Source organism: Lethenteron reissneri, chromosome 32, assembly GCF_015708825.2.
Source record: "Lethenteron reissneri isolate LAM-NWPU_2019-01 chromosome 32, ASM1570882v1, whole genome shotgun sequence".
NCBI classification, from domain to species: domain Eukaryota; kingdom Metazoa; phylum Chordata; class Hyperoartia; order Petromyzontiformes; family Petromyzontidae; genus Lethenteron; species Lethenteron reissneri.
In genome coordinates this window covers 11,847,087-11,864,509 of record NC_083810.1, presented here as the reverse complement: position 1 = coordinate 11,864,509, position 17,423 = coordinate 11,847,087, and the positions used below count along the sequence as shown (strand labels likewise).

Here is a 17,423-nt window from a genome sequence, read left to right as displayed (position 1 = left end):
GCCGTACCATGCATAGGGCCCTAGAACGATTATTTAAGGGTTTTTCGACATGTAAATATTTTTTTATTATTATGAATGCAGCACAAAACAATACAACACCAAACTATACAACACCAAACTAAACTATACAGCACCGACCTATACAACACCAAACAATACAACACCAAACAATACAGCACGCCACCTGACGGTACAACGCGTTACCTGATGACAGCATCAAACAATACAGCATGCCGCATACCCCAACAACACTGATGGTTGCATCTCATCCGAGCTGTATTCTTCCACCGCACACTGCAGCTCAAACCTCTCTCCTTCCTGCTTATTTCCTCGTGCTTTGGAATTCCCACGCGATGCTCCATTTGGCCCGATGCAATGCGTGCTAAACGACGCAACAACGTACCGTACCAGCCGATCCGGTGCCACCTCATCGTCTTCACCGCAACATGACACCCGAACGATACGTCTCACCGCCCACCGCCGTCGCCCAATCGGCCTCACCGCTCGGTGGTACCGCGGCACCAAATCTCGCACCGCCGTGGCTTTGCTGCGATGTGCCACCTGGAAATCGTTCCCCATCGCGGTTAATCAGTTGGGGGTGTCCTGCAAAACGTTGATAACCCCGCATCGTAATAATTTAAGGTGATCCGTGTTGGCTTCATTGGAACACTCCGCAGTCGCACTCTTTGACGGCGTCTATTTGTATCGTCTGCCTGTGAATTTTTTTTTTTTATTCACACCATTCACCTTCTCTCATCAAAGTCCTGATCTCTGTGACAGAGGCAGTTTGTTGGTTATGAAGTCCTGGGTAGCCAGTTACCCCGGACATCTCCCGATCCCGTCCTCAATGCTCCTCGCGCATAAACCCCCCCCCCCCTCCTGCTCGGGCGTCCGCATGGAGGGAGGTGACCACCTTGGTTTATTTTGAAGGCCTTGCCCAGAGTGTCATTTGTGTGACGGATGGCACTCGCCAACCGGTTACCAAAAGAGAAATGGAAATGTTTGCTTTGGGTTTAATGGAAACAAACTGTGGTACCTGGTATCCGGGGTGTGGATTTCTGGGTGTGACTGCTGCCCCTTTGCGGTGGAAGTCTTGCACAGAAGCACTAATGGTCGCCAGGTCACGGGACGTGCGGTGAACCTGGGTGGGGGCAATCGGTAGCCGTGACCTGTGAAACCTCTCTTCTGTCGGCGAATTTTCTGTTGTTGTCAGGGGCAATTCCGTGGGTGACCCGTAAGCCTTCAGGGATCATGCCGTGGTTAGCGCCACTGGACTTAGGATTTGAAGGTCGCCGGTTTGATTTGATCTCTCCCGGCAAGGCAGTTGAATCTATGGTAAAGTTGATCAGATAACCCCCTCCTGCCTCTCTGTTCACCCAGAAGTGTGAATGGGGTACACGAGTTAATCGATTGTTAGGTCGCACGTGGTGTGGCAAAGTTTGGGTGCTCTCTCACCTCTTTTAAGACGTCTGACCAGCTTGGAAGAGTAGGCCAAAATAGCCAACAGATCGCCTGTGTACTTGAGTGGGAGCCGCTCCGCTAACAGTGGCATAAACAAGAATTTCCAGTCCCGCAACTTTAACACGTTTTACCTTTGCTATAAACCATCGCTCAGAGCGCTGCTGTTATTTAAAAATAATCTATTTCAGTTTTTGACCCAGTAAGCCTTTTATCACTATAAAAAATGCATTGTTTATTCATTACTGAGTATGAATATCATTTCGGGCATGCAGAAGCGTGAATTGCTGCTCATTGTACGACACACCGAGCAAAATACTCTCAAATCTTTCGCTAAGCCAGTCAATAATTAAGTAATTTTTTTACTTGGCAGCTCTCCAGCGATGGCGAAGCACTTGATTGCGTGCAAATTTTTTCTTGGCGGCTCCAGAACGCATCGCCGCGGTTCACACTTCACAGAGGTGACTGACGTGACCCCCAATGAGGGCACCGAGGTCACGGCGACATGGCCCCCTCTTCTGTTGAACATGCAATCAAAGGCGCTCCGTGCGATATTCCCATCATGCTCGGCAATTAATAATGCAACATTCATCCAATAAACTGCACGTGTCCTCCTCTCTATCTTTCACGCGGAAGCGGTGCTTATTTTGAGAATTCCATTACGGAAAAGAGACGCCTTTGGATGCCCAACTTTGAACCGGACAGAGAGGGGTATAATTGCAATTTTTATGGGAGATAGTTTCATAATGTATAGAGCTAATCTGACAAAAAGAACTTTATTACCAGCGCTGACCCCCAAGGAGTTGGGGACCACCTGGAATTGAGAATTCACCGAGTTTGAGCCGAAGGTACACCCGAAAAACGATAGCCACGGTGGCGAGATGTTAACTATCTCACCTGGTATACAGAAGGTCGTGGGTTCGATCCCAACCCTGCCGTTTGTATATTTGCAGTTTGCATGTTCTACCCATCTTTACGTGGATTTTTCTCCGGGTGCTCTGATTTTTTTATTCCACATTTAGAAACATGCCGTGGGATTATTCGTCTGCAATAAATGTCCACTTGGTAATCCACTTCGTTGAGCTATCATTTGTGATATCCAGGTCACTTATGAAAAATAAGCTTATAGAGCTCATTGGGCCTGAACCTGGTCAAATAAAATAAAAAGTTTTAGCGTTTTCGTAACTTCGCGAGCGATCATAGAATTCCGTCATCGCTCAGTGCGAAAACTCATGTCACGTTCCCATGGCCTCTCGGAAGCATGCAGACCCTGGTTCCCTCTCAATCTGCCAGACTTGATTCCCACAGCAGCCTTACCGGCCCGACCTGGGCACCTGATCTGCCCTCGGCAGCAGTCTGTGACCTCCCGGTGTCAGAGCTGAAGAGAGACAAATGGTGCCTGGCATCTCCCGCTCAGATCAACTTTTCAGGGCCATGTGTTTTTTTTTTGTTTGGCAGACTATGACGAATGTACGTATGCATGTTGAACTTCTCTCGCACCCGTACGTGGCCAACCGCGCTCATCCTCGCTCGCTGCGTCATCATTCTCCCACAGCTTCGTGGCGCTGTACCCGTACAAGCCGCAGAAGGCCGACGAGCTGGAGCTGCGCAAGGGCGAGATGTACCGTGTCCTCGAGCGCTGCCAGGACGGGTGGTACAAGGGATCGTCGCTCCGCACCGGCACAGCCGGCGTCTTCCCGGGGAACTACGTCGCGCCCGTCAACCGGTAAGCTCCGCGTCGCCGCGTTCGCTGACCCGGTGCTCCGCGCGGTCGTCGAATGGCGTGGCGAGCGCGTTCGGTATTCGCGCCGATTCTGCGGCAGTAGTTCCGCAATAGAGGGGTGGGGGTGGGGGGTGACGTCGCACATGAGTGGGACAAAACGCGTGCAAGAAGAAGGGGAGGTCGTTTGGGAGTCGTTTGTAGGTTTTGCAAATTTTATAGGGTGGTGGGGCGGATCGTGTCATGTGGTTCTCTAAGGGGGGTGGCCTTGTGGGCTGCAGCAAGCGACAAGCGTGCAGCCCCTCAGCCAGTTGAAGCCTCGCCTTGAGCCCCGAGGATCTGTGTTTAAGATGGGTCTTGCTTCGGCACGTTGAGCCAATTTTGCTTTAATGACGATTGTTTAACTTTGTTTTGGGAGCAAAACGATCTACCTTCCTATACTTTACACTCCTATTGCGCTTTTGTATTGTTTGTGTTTGTAACGTTCTGACCCGCCCCTACTGGACATCTGTGAAAAAATAGCTTTTAATAGCTCATCGGATTCCTCTCAGTATGAATAAATATTCTGATTCTGAAGTTCTCTTTGAACACACTTCACTGCGCGCTGGTCAGTGCGGCCTCGCGAAGAGGGTGGAGGAGAGCCCAGTACCGGTGCAGATATCCACTCGCCACCGACGTTAGCCGTGGCCGGAGACCGTCGTAACTGGTTACAAAACCCATCGCACACATTGGAGGGGGGAGGGGGGCGGAGGGGAGACTCACCCACAATGCTCTGCACAGATTGGTGCACAAACCCACTTTGCGTACACTGCCACGCTCTGGCTACCTTGCGGTCCAGCGGGCTTGGGGAGTTGATTAAATCTCGGTGACCCACCAACTCTTTCCCACGAAGCACCATGATCGTAGGCACGCGCCACCTGGCCCCCAAAGACACCTGCTCGCTGTCCTCCGCTGTGCCTCGCAAGGAGCTCCACGGTGTGTTTTTCCATCTGGGTCTTGTACTTTGGGCCTTGTAAAATGTGCACAATGCCCCGTATTTACACCCCGCTTCGCAGTCGTAGTTGCGCAACGCCATCCGTAGGTTGTGTACTCGCCCTGCTTTGCGGCTGGACGTTGCCTTCTAAGGCCATACAAGGCGTCGGTCGCCTTCTAGGATTGCACTCGGCCCCGTAATGGTTCGTGGTTTCCCGAGGCAGACGTTGCAGCAGGGACTATCCTGTACTGATGAGTCCTAATCAGAACGAAGCCGGTCGACAGTTGCCTGTATCCACCGCTGCCTGGTCAGTCGGTCACATTTGCTCATTTATTTTGACGGTGATCTAAGACGAATAGAACACTGGCACCTCTTCAGGAACTGCTGATGCTTGTTGCATAATGCGCAAAGGCTGGATGCCTTTTTACACGTTTCTGCGTGCCATTGGAAGCTCGTGATGGCTGCATAAAGCTTTCATGATAAGCATTGCCCCCTTTTACGAGCGTTGAACGGCACCTGCTGGAAAATACTATGGCCTAGGGTTTTCGCAGGCAAATTGTACAGCTCTCCGACTTGTTATTTTTTGAGTTTCACCGAGCGTTGTTCAGTTTCTAAAGAGAGGCTCCCAGCACATGGAGCGAAACGTTGGACGGTACAACCCGAAAACACACCGGGAGAGCCCCCTTACAGAATCGCAACGATACCTTCCGAATTCCGCACAGTGCCTTGCGATGAACGTTCTGCTCCTCCCACAGTCACGAGTATTTTTGTTACTTATTATATTAATCATACTTTGAGCATAGCTATTGCCCCCAATCCCCACCTGGTCACTTCCCTTGCCCCCTCCCCCACCCACCACTGCTCTCACGCCGCGACGAATCAGTCTCACGCCATCCGCTGGTCATTCCCACGCACCGCACGGCCCATCTGATCAGCACGTTCCGGAGCCTTGACCCCGGGTGGAACTGTGCCGCCTTTCCTCAGTCCCAGGGCGCCGCCGGTTCCCCAGCAGAAGCTGCCGCCCCCGGTCGGCTCCGCCAACTCGAGCTGCAGCACCAGCTGCACCAGCAGCAGGGCTGTCACGGTGACCGTCCCCATCGCCACGGTGACGACCTCTCAGGCGAGCAACGGAGGCGGCCTCTCGGCGTGTCCCCTGGCCGCTCCGCCGACGAGCCCGCGGCTGGGCCCCGCGACCGCCACGAGGCACGTGGCCCAAGGACCAGCGCAGAACGGCGTGCGGCCAGGTACCATGATCGCGGGACGGGGCGGGTGTGACGGTGGCGGGTGTGACGGTGGCGGGTGTGACGGTGGCGGGTGTGACGGGGCGGGTGTGACGGGCGGGTGTGATGAGTAACAAGGCAATGGACTCGTGTGGTATTTTGATGGCGTGAGATCAGAATCAGAATCTTTATTTAAGACTGGAGGAATCCGATGAGCTATGAAGCTCTTTTTCTCAGATGATACAGTACAACGCGTTAACAGTGGATTATAAAGCATTGCAATGAAGTTTGCATGGGTTATCTTAAATATGTATGTACACGTGGGTTATGAGCCTATTCCATCGTAACCCTCCGTTATTGATGTGATAAGGAGGAAAGGTTCAATGGGGCACGTTGTGGCAAAGGGATGGTATGGTGTGTTATGTTATATGCCGTGTTCGTGTGTGTCGTGGAATGACTGGAATTGTGTATTAGGTGGCATGGTATAGCAGCAGTGTAGCAGTGGGGGTGGTGTTGTGTTTGTGTGTTGGTGTGGTAGAGTGATAGGTAGCTTGAGATTGGATGGTTTCGTGTGGTGTTGGGTCGTACTACATTCCATGGGGTGTAATGTAGCATCGGGTTGCATTGCATAGTAGTGGGTGGCGTGGAATGGGGGGGGGTGGTTCATGTGCTGGGTTGTTGGGTGGCATACCAGACGACCCGATCGACACCAGCTTGTCATGCCATTGGGTGGCATGACAATGGAGGGTGTGGTGTTGGATTGGATGTCCACTGCACAGGTGGCGGCATGGCAGTCCATGGTTTGTGTGTTGATAGTTGACGTGGCGTTAGGCGTGGAGCAATTTGTCGATTGAAATCGTTCGTGATGCTTAGGATGCATGCGTCACGTTACTTCCGGTGTATGGAAAAATCTGTGGACATGCTTCCCCCTATATGGTAATGGTCAGAGCAAGTGAGATGGAACAAGACAAAGAAGTCTCGATTCTTAAATAATATTACGACGAAGAAGATTACAATTACGCTATTATAAGAACCGTCATTTTTACATTTAATACGTATTTCGTAATCGGCGTTGCAAGTCGCCAATTTTCCCTTGCACGTGTAGAGCTGCTGCTTTTGCAGGCGAGCCCAATTTGTCCTTAATTCGGATAAATGGTTTGTTTAGCCGATTGAGTTATCGGAGTTGTTATTCTCTCGGGTGAGTCACGTGAAGTGAATTCAAACTCAAGGCTGGCAGCGATTTGGCATGTTAGTCTGTCATTGTAAAGAAAAAGTGAAATGCCGGTCCCCCTTTTCTCGGAAGTTGGGTAAAATAAATTTTGGACACGCTCCATAAAATGTGCCAATCACACAACTCCCCTCGCTCGCAAGCGCCACTCGAATCAGGATGCGGCACCGTGTTTGCACCGCCTTTATTTTTTTAACAATCACTTTCGATTGCTTTTTCTTCTTTTTGCTTTTAAAATGAGCGTTACGGTTCAGTGGGGGAAATGAAAATTTTAAAAATCGTAAGAAAAAGCAGCCGCCATCGCCGCAGACTTTCGCGACGTTCCGCGCGTCTCGGCAACTCCGACGGGAAGCCGCATCGCTCTGTTGAAAACCTAAAATTAATAAATCAAACATTTGCGTTTGGTAGAATGCAATTTGATGTCTCGGCTGGCTGCCGCATTAAAGTGTGTCCAGTCTCAAGGAGGAGGGGGGGAAAAAAACATTGACATTCCTTTAACGGGTAGGCAGTAAAACAGCTTAAATTGTTCCCAAAGCAGATGTTTTGTATCAGCCGCTCGTTCTGTGACCCGGCATTGCAACCCCACAGCTGCCGCTCTGACTTTCACCGAAATCTCCCACGGTACTCGGTGGCTTCCAGCTCGGGGGGGCATGCTCGTCCTGCCGTTAAACGGAGCCACGTGCGGCCGTGAGCCTTGCCTGCGCTGTGCTCCGCCGTCCGTCTCGTTTAAGTGTCCAATTGTCGAGTATTTACTCCATCGCGGTACATTTCCCAAACCGCCTCCACCCGCTCATTAAGCCCGAGGCCTACAAGTAATAATGGCGGGTAGTGCGTGCATGTGTGTGCGTGTTTGTGTTTGCGTGGCAAAGTGGTGGCACGGAGGTTAGACGTCTATCTTCTGTTTCCGCTGATCCGAGTTTAAAACCCGAGCCTCGTTAATCAAGCTTCGGACCTCGTGAATCGGAATGCACTTCGTGAGCACCACCTCACAATTCGTCTCCACCACCATGGACTTGTCAGGCGCCATGGGGAGCTCCTTAGATTTCACAGATGTTGGAAGAAGTTACAATTTCGAGGGACTCGATGCCGTGTTTTCTACGCGTCACTTTTAACATGAACGGAGTTTGTAACGCGTTTTAATATCACCTGAAAACCAACACTGGAGCCAAAGTTGGTCGATCGTACACACTCCATTGTGTACGTGAAACACCAACCTGCAGGACTACGAAGTGGCCTCTAGATGGCGGTACAGCAGCTGTGTTGCTGGCCCATCTGTATGGATTTTGTATGTATTTTCAACTTCTTTCGCATCGTATATAGCTAACCGTGCTAACCGAAGGTGCTAATACATGTGCTCTTTGCGTGCGTGTTTCGCCTCTGCCTATACGTCGCCTGACTGCGTTTCCCGTGCGTCGATTTGCGCGCAACGCGCGTTACTTTTACGCAGTGTGGCGCACACGTCTTTTGACACGCGCGCGTGTACCCCCCCCCCCCCACACACCTGCCTGTGCGTGCGTTCAGCTCCATCGTCGACGGACAAGCCCGTGGCGGCTGTGCCCCCCATCCAGTCCCAGGGCGGCTCCCCGCGCCTCTCGGCGGCCTCGGCACGGCCCCAGCCGGCCGCGCCGCTCCCGGCGCCGGTCACCGCGCTGCCGCCGGCGCCGCCGTGCCCGTGCCCCTCGCTCTCCTCCGCCCTGGCGAGTGTCGCGTCCGCCATCACCCCGCCCAACGTGAGCGCCGCCAGCCTCGACGAGCAGGCCGGACTCGGGGGCTCGGGCGTTTCGTCTGCGCCCGTCGCCTCCGCCGCCTCGGGAGGAGCGACGGCCGGCGGGAAGTCCGAGAAGGGCGAGAAGGACAAGGTGCGCTCGCTCGCCCGCTCACTCTCGCATTCACTCACCAAACCGCTGACTCGTTCAACCAACAGCCACACCTCTGTCTCGCCGATAGTTCTCACATTCGCCGCTCTCGTGCCGTTCACAGAAGGAGCGCAAGAGCAGCTTCCTCAAGATCCTGTCCAGCGCTTCGGCCAAGCGCAAGTCTCGCTCGCCTCCGCTCTCCGCCTCGCCGCCCCCTCCACAGTCAACCCACGATGCCCAGCAGCCCGAAGCCCATGCAATGGGAGCTACTGCGGCGGCGGAGGTCGGAGGTCATGGAAGGTCGCTGACCCCGCCGGTCGCCCCTCCCCCACGCCAACCGTGCTCAGCAATGGCGCCCGTGAGGCCCGAAACGAAGCCGCTCCAGCGGGAACGGTGAGAAGCGCAGAGTGCGTGGGTTGCTTGCGTTGCGTTCTTCCGGGGTGGGGGGGGGGGTAAGGAAGGCGGGGGAGGGGGGCTACAACTGTGCCAAGCCCCCAAGGCGGGGGGAAACGCCCGAAGAAAGAGTTGCAGGAAAACTTGTTTTTATTGGCATGCTCACTTGGCGGGTAAATATTTTTAATCGTCAATTGTCGGAAACGGTGGTGACATGATAATTTGGTGGGTGATTATCGCGCCGGTGTAAACGACACGCCAGTATCTCCTGAAATGTATTTCAAAAATGTATGAATACCACCGTTTTCACTCGTTACGTATATTTCCATCGTCTCTTTCCCAAAGAAAAATCTGCAAAGGGCAGCGCGCACTTTGTAATCCTAAAACTGGGTTCAGTCTAGGCCAGGGGTCGGCAAAGAAAATAGCAAGGGCCTTTTTTTTTTTTCAAATTAATAACTCGATATTTAAAAAGCCGCAATGCACCGTGTGCTGAACACGAGAGACCGGTGGGTCCTTAACAAATAACTTCCACGACGCAGCTCCTTTAAAGAGCCACCGCAGGTTGCCCGACCCCTGATCTAGGCAGCAGTGCAGTTGCTCTCTTTGACAATGGTGACAGTGGGTAGGAAGAGCTAACGATAGGGAGCCCCCAGCCAAACCCACTCGCTCATATGCTGTGACGTGAAAAAAAACTGGAAGTGAATTCAAGGGGTTTGAAATTTACGTCCAAAAAAATCTTGAAAATTGTTAGGAATTGATATTTACTTTTCCCGTTGTTCGTGACACTGTGAAAGTGTTTGCGTATAAAACCCTTTGAAAGAATGCACAAGAGCATTTAAAATTATTTCTTCAAAGAGTGGCAGCGCACTCGCCCTTTGAGGTGAACGCACGACGTGAGGGCATGCGCTATCGGTGCCGTCTGGTGTGTTCATGCCCAGATGTAGCCGTTTTGTTTTCTCATCTGGCGCTTCGTTCACACATCATCCATCCTGCGGTCAGAGCCTTTGCAACCGGCACGGTCATTCCCCGGAAATAGACTCCACCGCCCACCCCACGCGAGACCATATCTGACATCCATCTTATTCCTGAAAGGGCTGGACACGCACGCACACACGCACATGTGCATACACAAGACAAGACAAAGTTCCCCCCCCGTATAGCCTCAACAGACCCTTTGGGGCAAGTGCTGTTAGCGAGTCTGCACGGGTCAGAACCACGCCCTTTTACCACCTTTGTCACCCACCAGGCAGGGAATTGAACTCGGGCTGCTGTATTCACAGCGCAGCACTAACCATTGTATCACGGCTGCCCACCCAGTGTGGCCGTACATCGAGAGGGTAATTTTTTTTTGACCAGATAAGACCCACTGAGCCGTAGAACTCTTTTTAATTTGCGACCTGGCCACAAATGGTATCTCAACAAATTTGCTTCTCACGTGAAAATGTATAGCAGCCGAACACTCGAAATGCACGTTGTTTCTAAATGTGGAGGGGAAAAACCGGACGCCCCAGAGGAAAATCCACGCGACCACATTGAGAAAATGCAAACTCCAAATATACAGCAGGACGTCAGGGTCGGGATCGAACCCACTATCTCCTGCGTAGCAGGCGAGGTTGTTAACTTCGTGCCACCGTGATGCCCCCAATATTGATGAGTGGCATGCCCGCAATATTGATGAGTGTGTGCCCAGTGTAGCAACTGTAATGACCCCGCTGTCCAGGGTAGCGCTCTTTATAAAATACATTTCAAATGTTTGTTCTTCCCAAATGGCAATAAATCAGGCCGAATGTTAACAACAAACTGCTGGAGGTAGTTTTCAGTGTCTCGGGTGTGTTAATGTGTGGGATTTGTATTCATGTCAAGTGATAGCAAAGCAGATGCTAAATCATCATCGTAAACTTGTCTCGCCCGCTTCTGTTTTTCTTGTTTTGTCTGTGTGTTTTTATTATCACTTGCAGCTTAATGCTATTTCTCGGAAGTGCAATGTGTCGGTTTCATGTTGAGAATACTTACGTCCCCCGCTCCTTTAAACGTTGAGTCGAGGTATTTCACTTTTTTTTTAATCCGAGTTGTCACCTTAATGCGCGTGTGTGGCAAGGTCCCAAAAAAACCCGAAACGAAACAAACAATAACTAAATCACGTTTTATCGCAAGAATTGCGAAGGTTTCGATGCCTTTTGGGCTTAAAAGTAAATAACGATTCCTCGTCCTCTAAAACCCCCCCATTGGGCATTTGAACAGCCATCCAAACAGCTGGCTCAGAGGCCCTCCCCACACAAAGCCGAAGGAATATTTCCAAGAAAGTGTTTCCAGAGCTGATTGTTTTAATGTGTTTTTTTTTATTTTGTAGCACCCAGCAGAGCACCGCTGCACCAAAGTAATTTCCTGCAGATGCGTGTGTACAGTGCTGCAGTGGCTACACTTGGCGCGATGACTTCTGGACATTTTGAGAAACTGACAATGCACATCCCCTGCAATTTCTGCATTTTATTCGTTTTATGTTTTATGCCTCCCCTTACCCGAGCACAAACCGCAGACGTCTGATGATGAATTACCATCACCGGGGTCTATTCATTGCCATCCGGGGAGAACATGGGGGAGGCCGCACGCCGTTATGAGAAGCGTTGGTCGTCAAATTCCGACTGCCAAGCCGCCGTTGACCCGGCCTGTGTGCACCCCGCACCAGGCAGAACATGTCACGCGAAGGTGTCGGTTGTACCTCGAGTTGTGCTCTGCGGCGAGCCAATCACCCGGATCTCGTCAGACCTTGGGATCTAAGCAGGCGGTGAGCCTGGACAGTGCTTGGGAGGGCGGCGACCGCTCTACCCATAATCGAATTTTTTCTGAAGCTGTGAGGCTACGTGGTTGGCCACCGACGGTAGTGCAGCAAAGTCCATTGATGTACGGTACTTCTACGCTGTGAAGGCAGGCCATGCTGACCAGCGTGTCGAAGTTTTGTCAAACAAGCTCAATGCAAAAATGCATTGAGCTTCCACCATTGGAACCTCATTTGCCAGTAGAAAAATATGATAATTGGTTTTTTACCCTTTTATCTGGCAACAAAACTGACACATTTTTTACGAGGAGTCATGTTTGCATAGACCACAATACCTGCAGTCATAATGCAAACAAAAACATAACTTTGATAATGTATGCACTGTCCTTGAAGTTGATTGGTCCACACCCGAGACAGCTTTCCTTAGAGCCTAGTCTCACATGGGTTGGACCAGATGACGCCAAAAGGCATTGAGCTTGTTTGCCCCCCTCCCACCTTCAACGCGCACTGACTAGCGTGGCTAAGTATTATTAAAGAACCTCCCACGAACCGCGCAATGTTGGGAAGCCTTCATCCGGCAGTTGATTAACAAAAAGTGGATGTACACACACACACAAGGTTGTATTTAACCAATCAAGCATTGGAATCATTTCAGCGTGTGGTACGCCACCATAACCAACCCATCCTGTGTTATCCCCTTGCTGCTCAAACCCATTTCCAACCCTGTCCACCCCCCCTGTACAATTCTACCCCCGAACAACACGCATCGCTCTCTCCCTTAACCCCGACCCTAGGTACCGCGTGGTCGTCCCGTACCCACCGCAGAGCGACGTGGAGCTGGAGCTGAGAGAAGGGGACGTGGTCTTCGTCCATCGCAAGCGGGACGACGGGTGGTACAAGGGCACGCTGCAGCGCAACGGCAAGACCGGCCTCTTCCCGGGCAGCTTCGTCGAAAGCTTCTGAATTCCACAACCCGCCCAACAAAAACTTCGCCATCTCGGTGCCCGCCACCGAGCAGCCCACTACCCCCGCCTGAACAAAAAAAAAAGAAACTTGTAAAAGCAGAATTACTGAACGACTTTGATAAACAAATGCCTCCTGCTCACAAAACCGCAGCTGTATTTAACAGTGCCTTTTGTTTGCTATCGTGGCTTCTCCGCATTTATGCTGACTCGAAAAATCTGCGGAGATTTGTAATTGTGCACGGGGGGGGGTGGGGGGGGGGAAGAGACGAAAAAAACTGCCTCGTTTTTCATTTGAGAAGAACTCTTGGGGTGGATTTGTGACTCTCTCGTTGATAAATAATTTCTAGCACCGGCTAAGAAGACGGACGGCTGAAACCCTGGCAGATTGTTCGCCTTGCCCACGAAAAATTATTCACGTTTCTTCTTCTACTTAAATATTTAACAAAACGACAAAGTAAAAAAAAAGTATTTGCAGGAGATATTTTTAGTTTAGTGTAGTTGAAGTACATTACATCAGTCATTTGTTTATTGTTTACAAGCTGCTGATAATGGTGCCGTGATTTGTAGGATCGCCTCTTGTGGTTGTTTGGCAGTGTTTCGTGCTCAAGAGATCTGTCGTTAAACTCTCCTGCAAAAAAAGCCGTGTTCGCTTTTAATTATAGATTCATTAACTCATTCTGTCTGTGTTATAAAAGTTTCAACATGAGTAGATGAAAAAGTAGATTCGAACAAAACACGTGTTTTTGTTTTACGTCGTTTTAATTTCAACGTTTTTATGTCACGAGAAATGAATTGTTCAGACGTCTACTTTACATTACCCATTGTTACCGGGTGAAACAGAAAAAAAAGTTTCTACTTACAAAGGAAGAATCTTTTGTATTTTTTATTAAGAATTCAGCTCCATATGTTTGATTAAAACGGCGTGTAGCTTGCTAAATACAACAGGGCCTGGGGTAGAGCAGGATAAGGACACTTTGCCAATTGGCAACAAAACAGCCTGCAAATAAAACACTGCATCCACAATGTAGAGATGTGTGGCACAGTGCAAGTGACATATGCTAAGACGGTTTTTATTATATATATTAAAAAAAAATTGAGATACATCATCGCATGCAAAGAAAATGTGTAACATGCGTCAAGATGCGATCAAGATGTGAAAGTAAATATTGTTTCTTTAACGGTCTTTTTTTTATTCTTGTAACGTTCTCATAAAATAAAATAAACATCGCAGGTGTGCCCAGGTCTGCCTAGGTGCGCCGAGGTGATTTGACAACGGTTATACACTTACTAAAATGACAAACAGTATTTTGTACATGATATAGCCAGCTTAGAAAACAATTTCCAATAAGGGAGTGGTTAGACGGGGTGGAACTCAGCTCCTCCTGTGTCCAGAGTTAACTGTTTGCAGGTGGCACTGAAGTTTAGGCGGTGGTCTTTGTGTCCAGCTATGTCACAGCTTTGGCAATTGGTCATGCCGATCTCTGTACGCCCATTGGTCTCTGCGTAATTTGCACAGGTCACATGTTTGTTTTTACTTATGGGTTCTGTGAATTGAAAACTGCTAAGTTGTGCTTATTTTCGATTCCTGGAAAAGCTATCTTTTTTTGCAATTTTTTGTTTAAATTAAATGTGAGATATACAGCCATCACTTTCCACTACATATCCTTAGCCAATATTGCAATAAGCCTAGGGTGTCAGATGAAACTATTTTAAATGAACAAATGTGTTATAAACCTCTTCTACCCCCATGATAACTTGTGCTATAGGAAAGCCTTGTAAGTGGTTCCTATGCCTGAAACAAGTAAAGATCTCGTCATGGAAATACCTATCCCTCTCATGCATGAGTTAATCATAAAGAGCAAAGCTGAAACGTTTTATTTTTGGTTTATTGTGATGTAAAAGTCCGTAACATCCCCAAATGTGTTGCCGTTTCTTTAATATATAACACATTCCTGCGGAGGGAGCTGGTAGGAACGTTGGGTTGCTCGGTCAATGGCCAGGGTCAACGGTGGCGTGGTGTATTCCGCAAATATGCCCGACTGTGAGGGTGGGCACAAGCCGGCGTGAGTAGGTTAAACGTTGAGTTTTATAAGGGCACCACGGGGTGACCAGCCCCTCCCCACCCAGCCCCACCCCTCCCACCCCCCACCCAGCCCCTCCCCAGCCAGCCCCACCCCTCCTATTTTTGGATGCACGACGGACGGACACAATAATCCCCTGTGGGCTGGTAGAACCAGGTGGTTCCTACCAGTATCATTTCATAGCAGTTCTATATCTGTACATGTCATGGTGAGTCCCTACAGTGGACATGATGATGCATGAGAGGCATATATAAAGATGCCACTTTCCCAGATCTAAACGGTGAAGAAACCCTTGACATTGTGGTGAACCTGCAAACAGTTACAGCCGCATCTTTGTAAAGAGGAATGGTAACGGGAGGCCACGGGGGTAGAGGTAACGGCAGTTGAGGTGAACAGCTGGGTCAGTGTTGACTTCTGGGCGAAAACAACTCAACAAACATAAAAAAAAACTTGAAGTATTGATATTAAACACAGTAATATAAGTACAATATTATTTACTATAGATTACGCTATGTTATGTTTGGCAAACGAAGTGTCTGTATATATTGTTTACAAAGGTGCCTTTCCAAAGACCTTTTTGTGTGTGTGTGTGTATACCTATTAATTTTTTTTTCTCGACGGAAAGTAGACGATTTAAAGGGCGCTGTCATTGTACGATATTCCTTTTAACGCATTGCTGTACGATTATGTATTTATTTGGCTGCTAGTTGAATGTTCCTCACGCTTGTCATCTTGTTCGGCTTTTGTTCGCTGGCAAAAGCAACGCCACCTTAGATTTAAAGGAAACTTTTAGAGCGAGAGAGAGAGGAAAAAAAAACCAATGCACCCGTTAGAAGTTCGCTTAGCGGGTCCACACGTGACTTCTGCTCGTAAGCATTTTTGAACAGCTCACTGATCGTTTTGCACACTAATTTACTCACACGTATTATTCTTATTTTGTATTCAATGTGCTGCTTGTTGTTTTGAGATCTCGGTGACCTACCAAACGTACCAAAACTCAGCCTTTTTGCCGAGAAAACGGCTTCAGGTAAATGAGCCCCGTTCAGTTCGAATATTATTTCAATATCAATTATAATTTTGGTGAAGGAAATGAAAAATAAAGCAAAAAAATATTAATAGTAATGTATCGCTTTCTTTTCTAATCGAACCGTTCCTACACCCCCCCCCCCTGCTCATGTGGTCGCATGGGAAACCGCGGAATTAACGATTCTAGATGGTCGGTCATTTGAATACCAGTTTTTTTTGGTTGTGCCGTAGCTCCCAAGTGTCTGTATACAAATGTACGTTTGCATCTTAATAAAAACAAAGCAAAATGTGGCGTTTTATTCGAGACGTCTGCTGCTGTGTGTGTGTGTCCGCGTGCCACCAGATCGCCCCGGCTTGCACGGCGCTTTCATAAAGGTAGCGTGGAAGCTAAGCAGGTTAAAAAAAACAACCAGCCTGGATAACGGCTCGCATGAGTATTGTACTATTCAGGCTTTGCTGATGGCCAGCAGAGCAGCAAAAATACTCTACATTATTGTTCTGTACTTCTATGCTCCTGCGTGTTTACGGTACAACCCGGAGTCGGCAACCCGCACTGAAAATAGCTGTCAACACATACGGTTTACCCCGTATTCTTGTACTACTGGGAAATTGAGTTTTCGGGTCCGTGCGGCGTACAGACGTTTCAACAAGGGCAACAACAAACATGTTTGTCTAGTTGTGTTTCTCTCCTCGTGATGGGACTTTGTAGGTGAACGTTGAGATTTATAAAAGGCACGGGGTGATCAATAAGGTCTGAATTGTCTGTAATAAGGTAGGGCACTGATCAGGGGTTGACATGTATGTCATGGTGAGTGTAGTGGTGAGTATACTAGTGGTGATGTCTATTTGTGTTTTTCCCTTGTGATGGGACTTTGTAGGTGAACGTTGAGATTTCTAAAGGCCACGTGGGCACAGAGGGAGTCTCATCCAGCAGTGGATTGACGACATCATGGGTGTGTGCCTGTGCCGTGTTTGTGCAAGAAGATCAATGGATGGAATTATGGACGAGCGGCCAATATCCAATGTTTGCCCTTGGCGCATGGATGTGTATGCAGCAGCAGCAGTGGACAGAGAATGGCACGGCACACGCTTGCACTTTGTGAGTACAAAGCACAGTGAAACCTACTGCAGCTGTTTGCAGTTTACACAGCTGACCCGGGGTCTCACGATTTTTTTTTAACAAACGTAACTAATGGATTGAAGCATTTTCATCCCACCCTCCACCCGATCAGTTCTGGCGCCCACCGTCGATGTGTGAGCCACCCCCCGTCAGAAAACAGCAATTCATCAGCCTCCCCCTCCCCCCGTGTGTGTGCAGGTGAATAACTCTATCGTGGCGAAGAAAGAACAACACAGAGCTACAGGTTTCCAAAATACACACAATTGGCTTCAACAGCGGATCTCTCTTGCCACCCCTGTGCTGTATATATTATAAAGTCGACCATCGATAATTATCATCCGTTTGCGGCCCCGCGCCGATCCGGAGAAACCGCTCCAAAGGCTGTTTCACCAGTCCGGCTAATCGGCACCACGTGCTTGACTAATCAGGAGTGGCTACGCTTGATTTCCGTGTTAAATGTTATTTCCACTACATTATACACTACATTCAACTTAATGAACATACTGCATCGTATATGCATCACCTCATGCAGAGTCTTCGAGTTTGAAGTGGTAAGTACGGTACGGTAAATAAAGAAGGATATTTATTTTCGTCTATTTGTAAGTTT

At 49.3% G+C, this 17,423-nt stretch overlaps 1 protein-coding gene across 3 annotated transcripts in view; it reads left to right on the top strand.

Annotated features, from left to right (window-relative positions):
* Positions 1 to 12,726, top strand: part of LOC133350039 (E3 ubiquitin-protein ligase SH3RF1-like) — a 102,516-nt gene extending 89,790 nt beyond the window's left edge. For all 3 annotated transcript variants that reach the window (XM_061564003.1, XM_061564004.1, XM_061564002.1), the window contains 5 exons: positions 3,014 to 3,184; positions 5,142 to 5,395; positions 8,121 to 8,458; positions 8,580 to 8,848; positions 12,419 to 12,726. In XM_061564003.1, the coding sequence (XP_061419987.1) occupies positions 3,014 to 3,184; positions 5,142 to 5,395; positions 8,121 to 8,458; positions 8,580 to 8,848; positions 12,419 to 12,587 (1,201 nt within the window). In that variant the 3' untranslated portion in view covers positions 12,588 to 12,726. The remainder of the gene's footprint in view (positions 1 to 3,013; positions 3,185 to 5,141; positions 5,396 to 8,120; positions 8,459 to 8,579; positions 8,849 to 12,418) is intronic.
* The last annotated feature ends 4,697 nt before the right edge of the window (positions 12,727 to 17,423 follow it).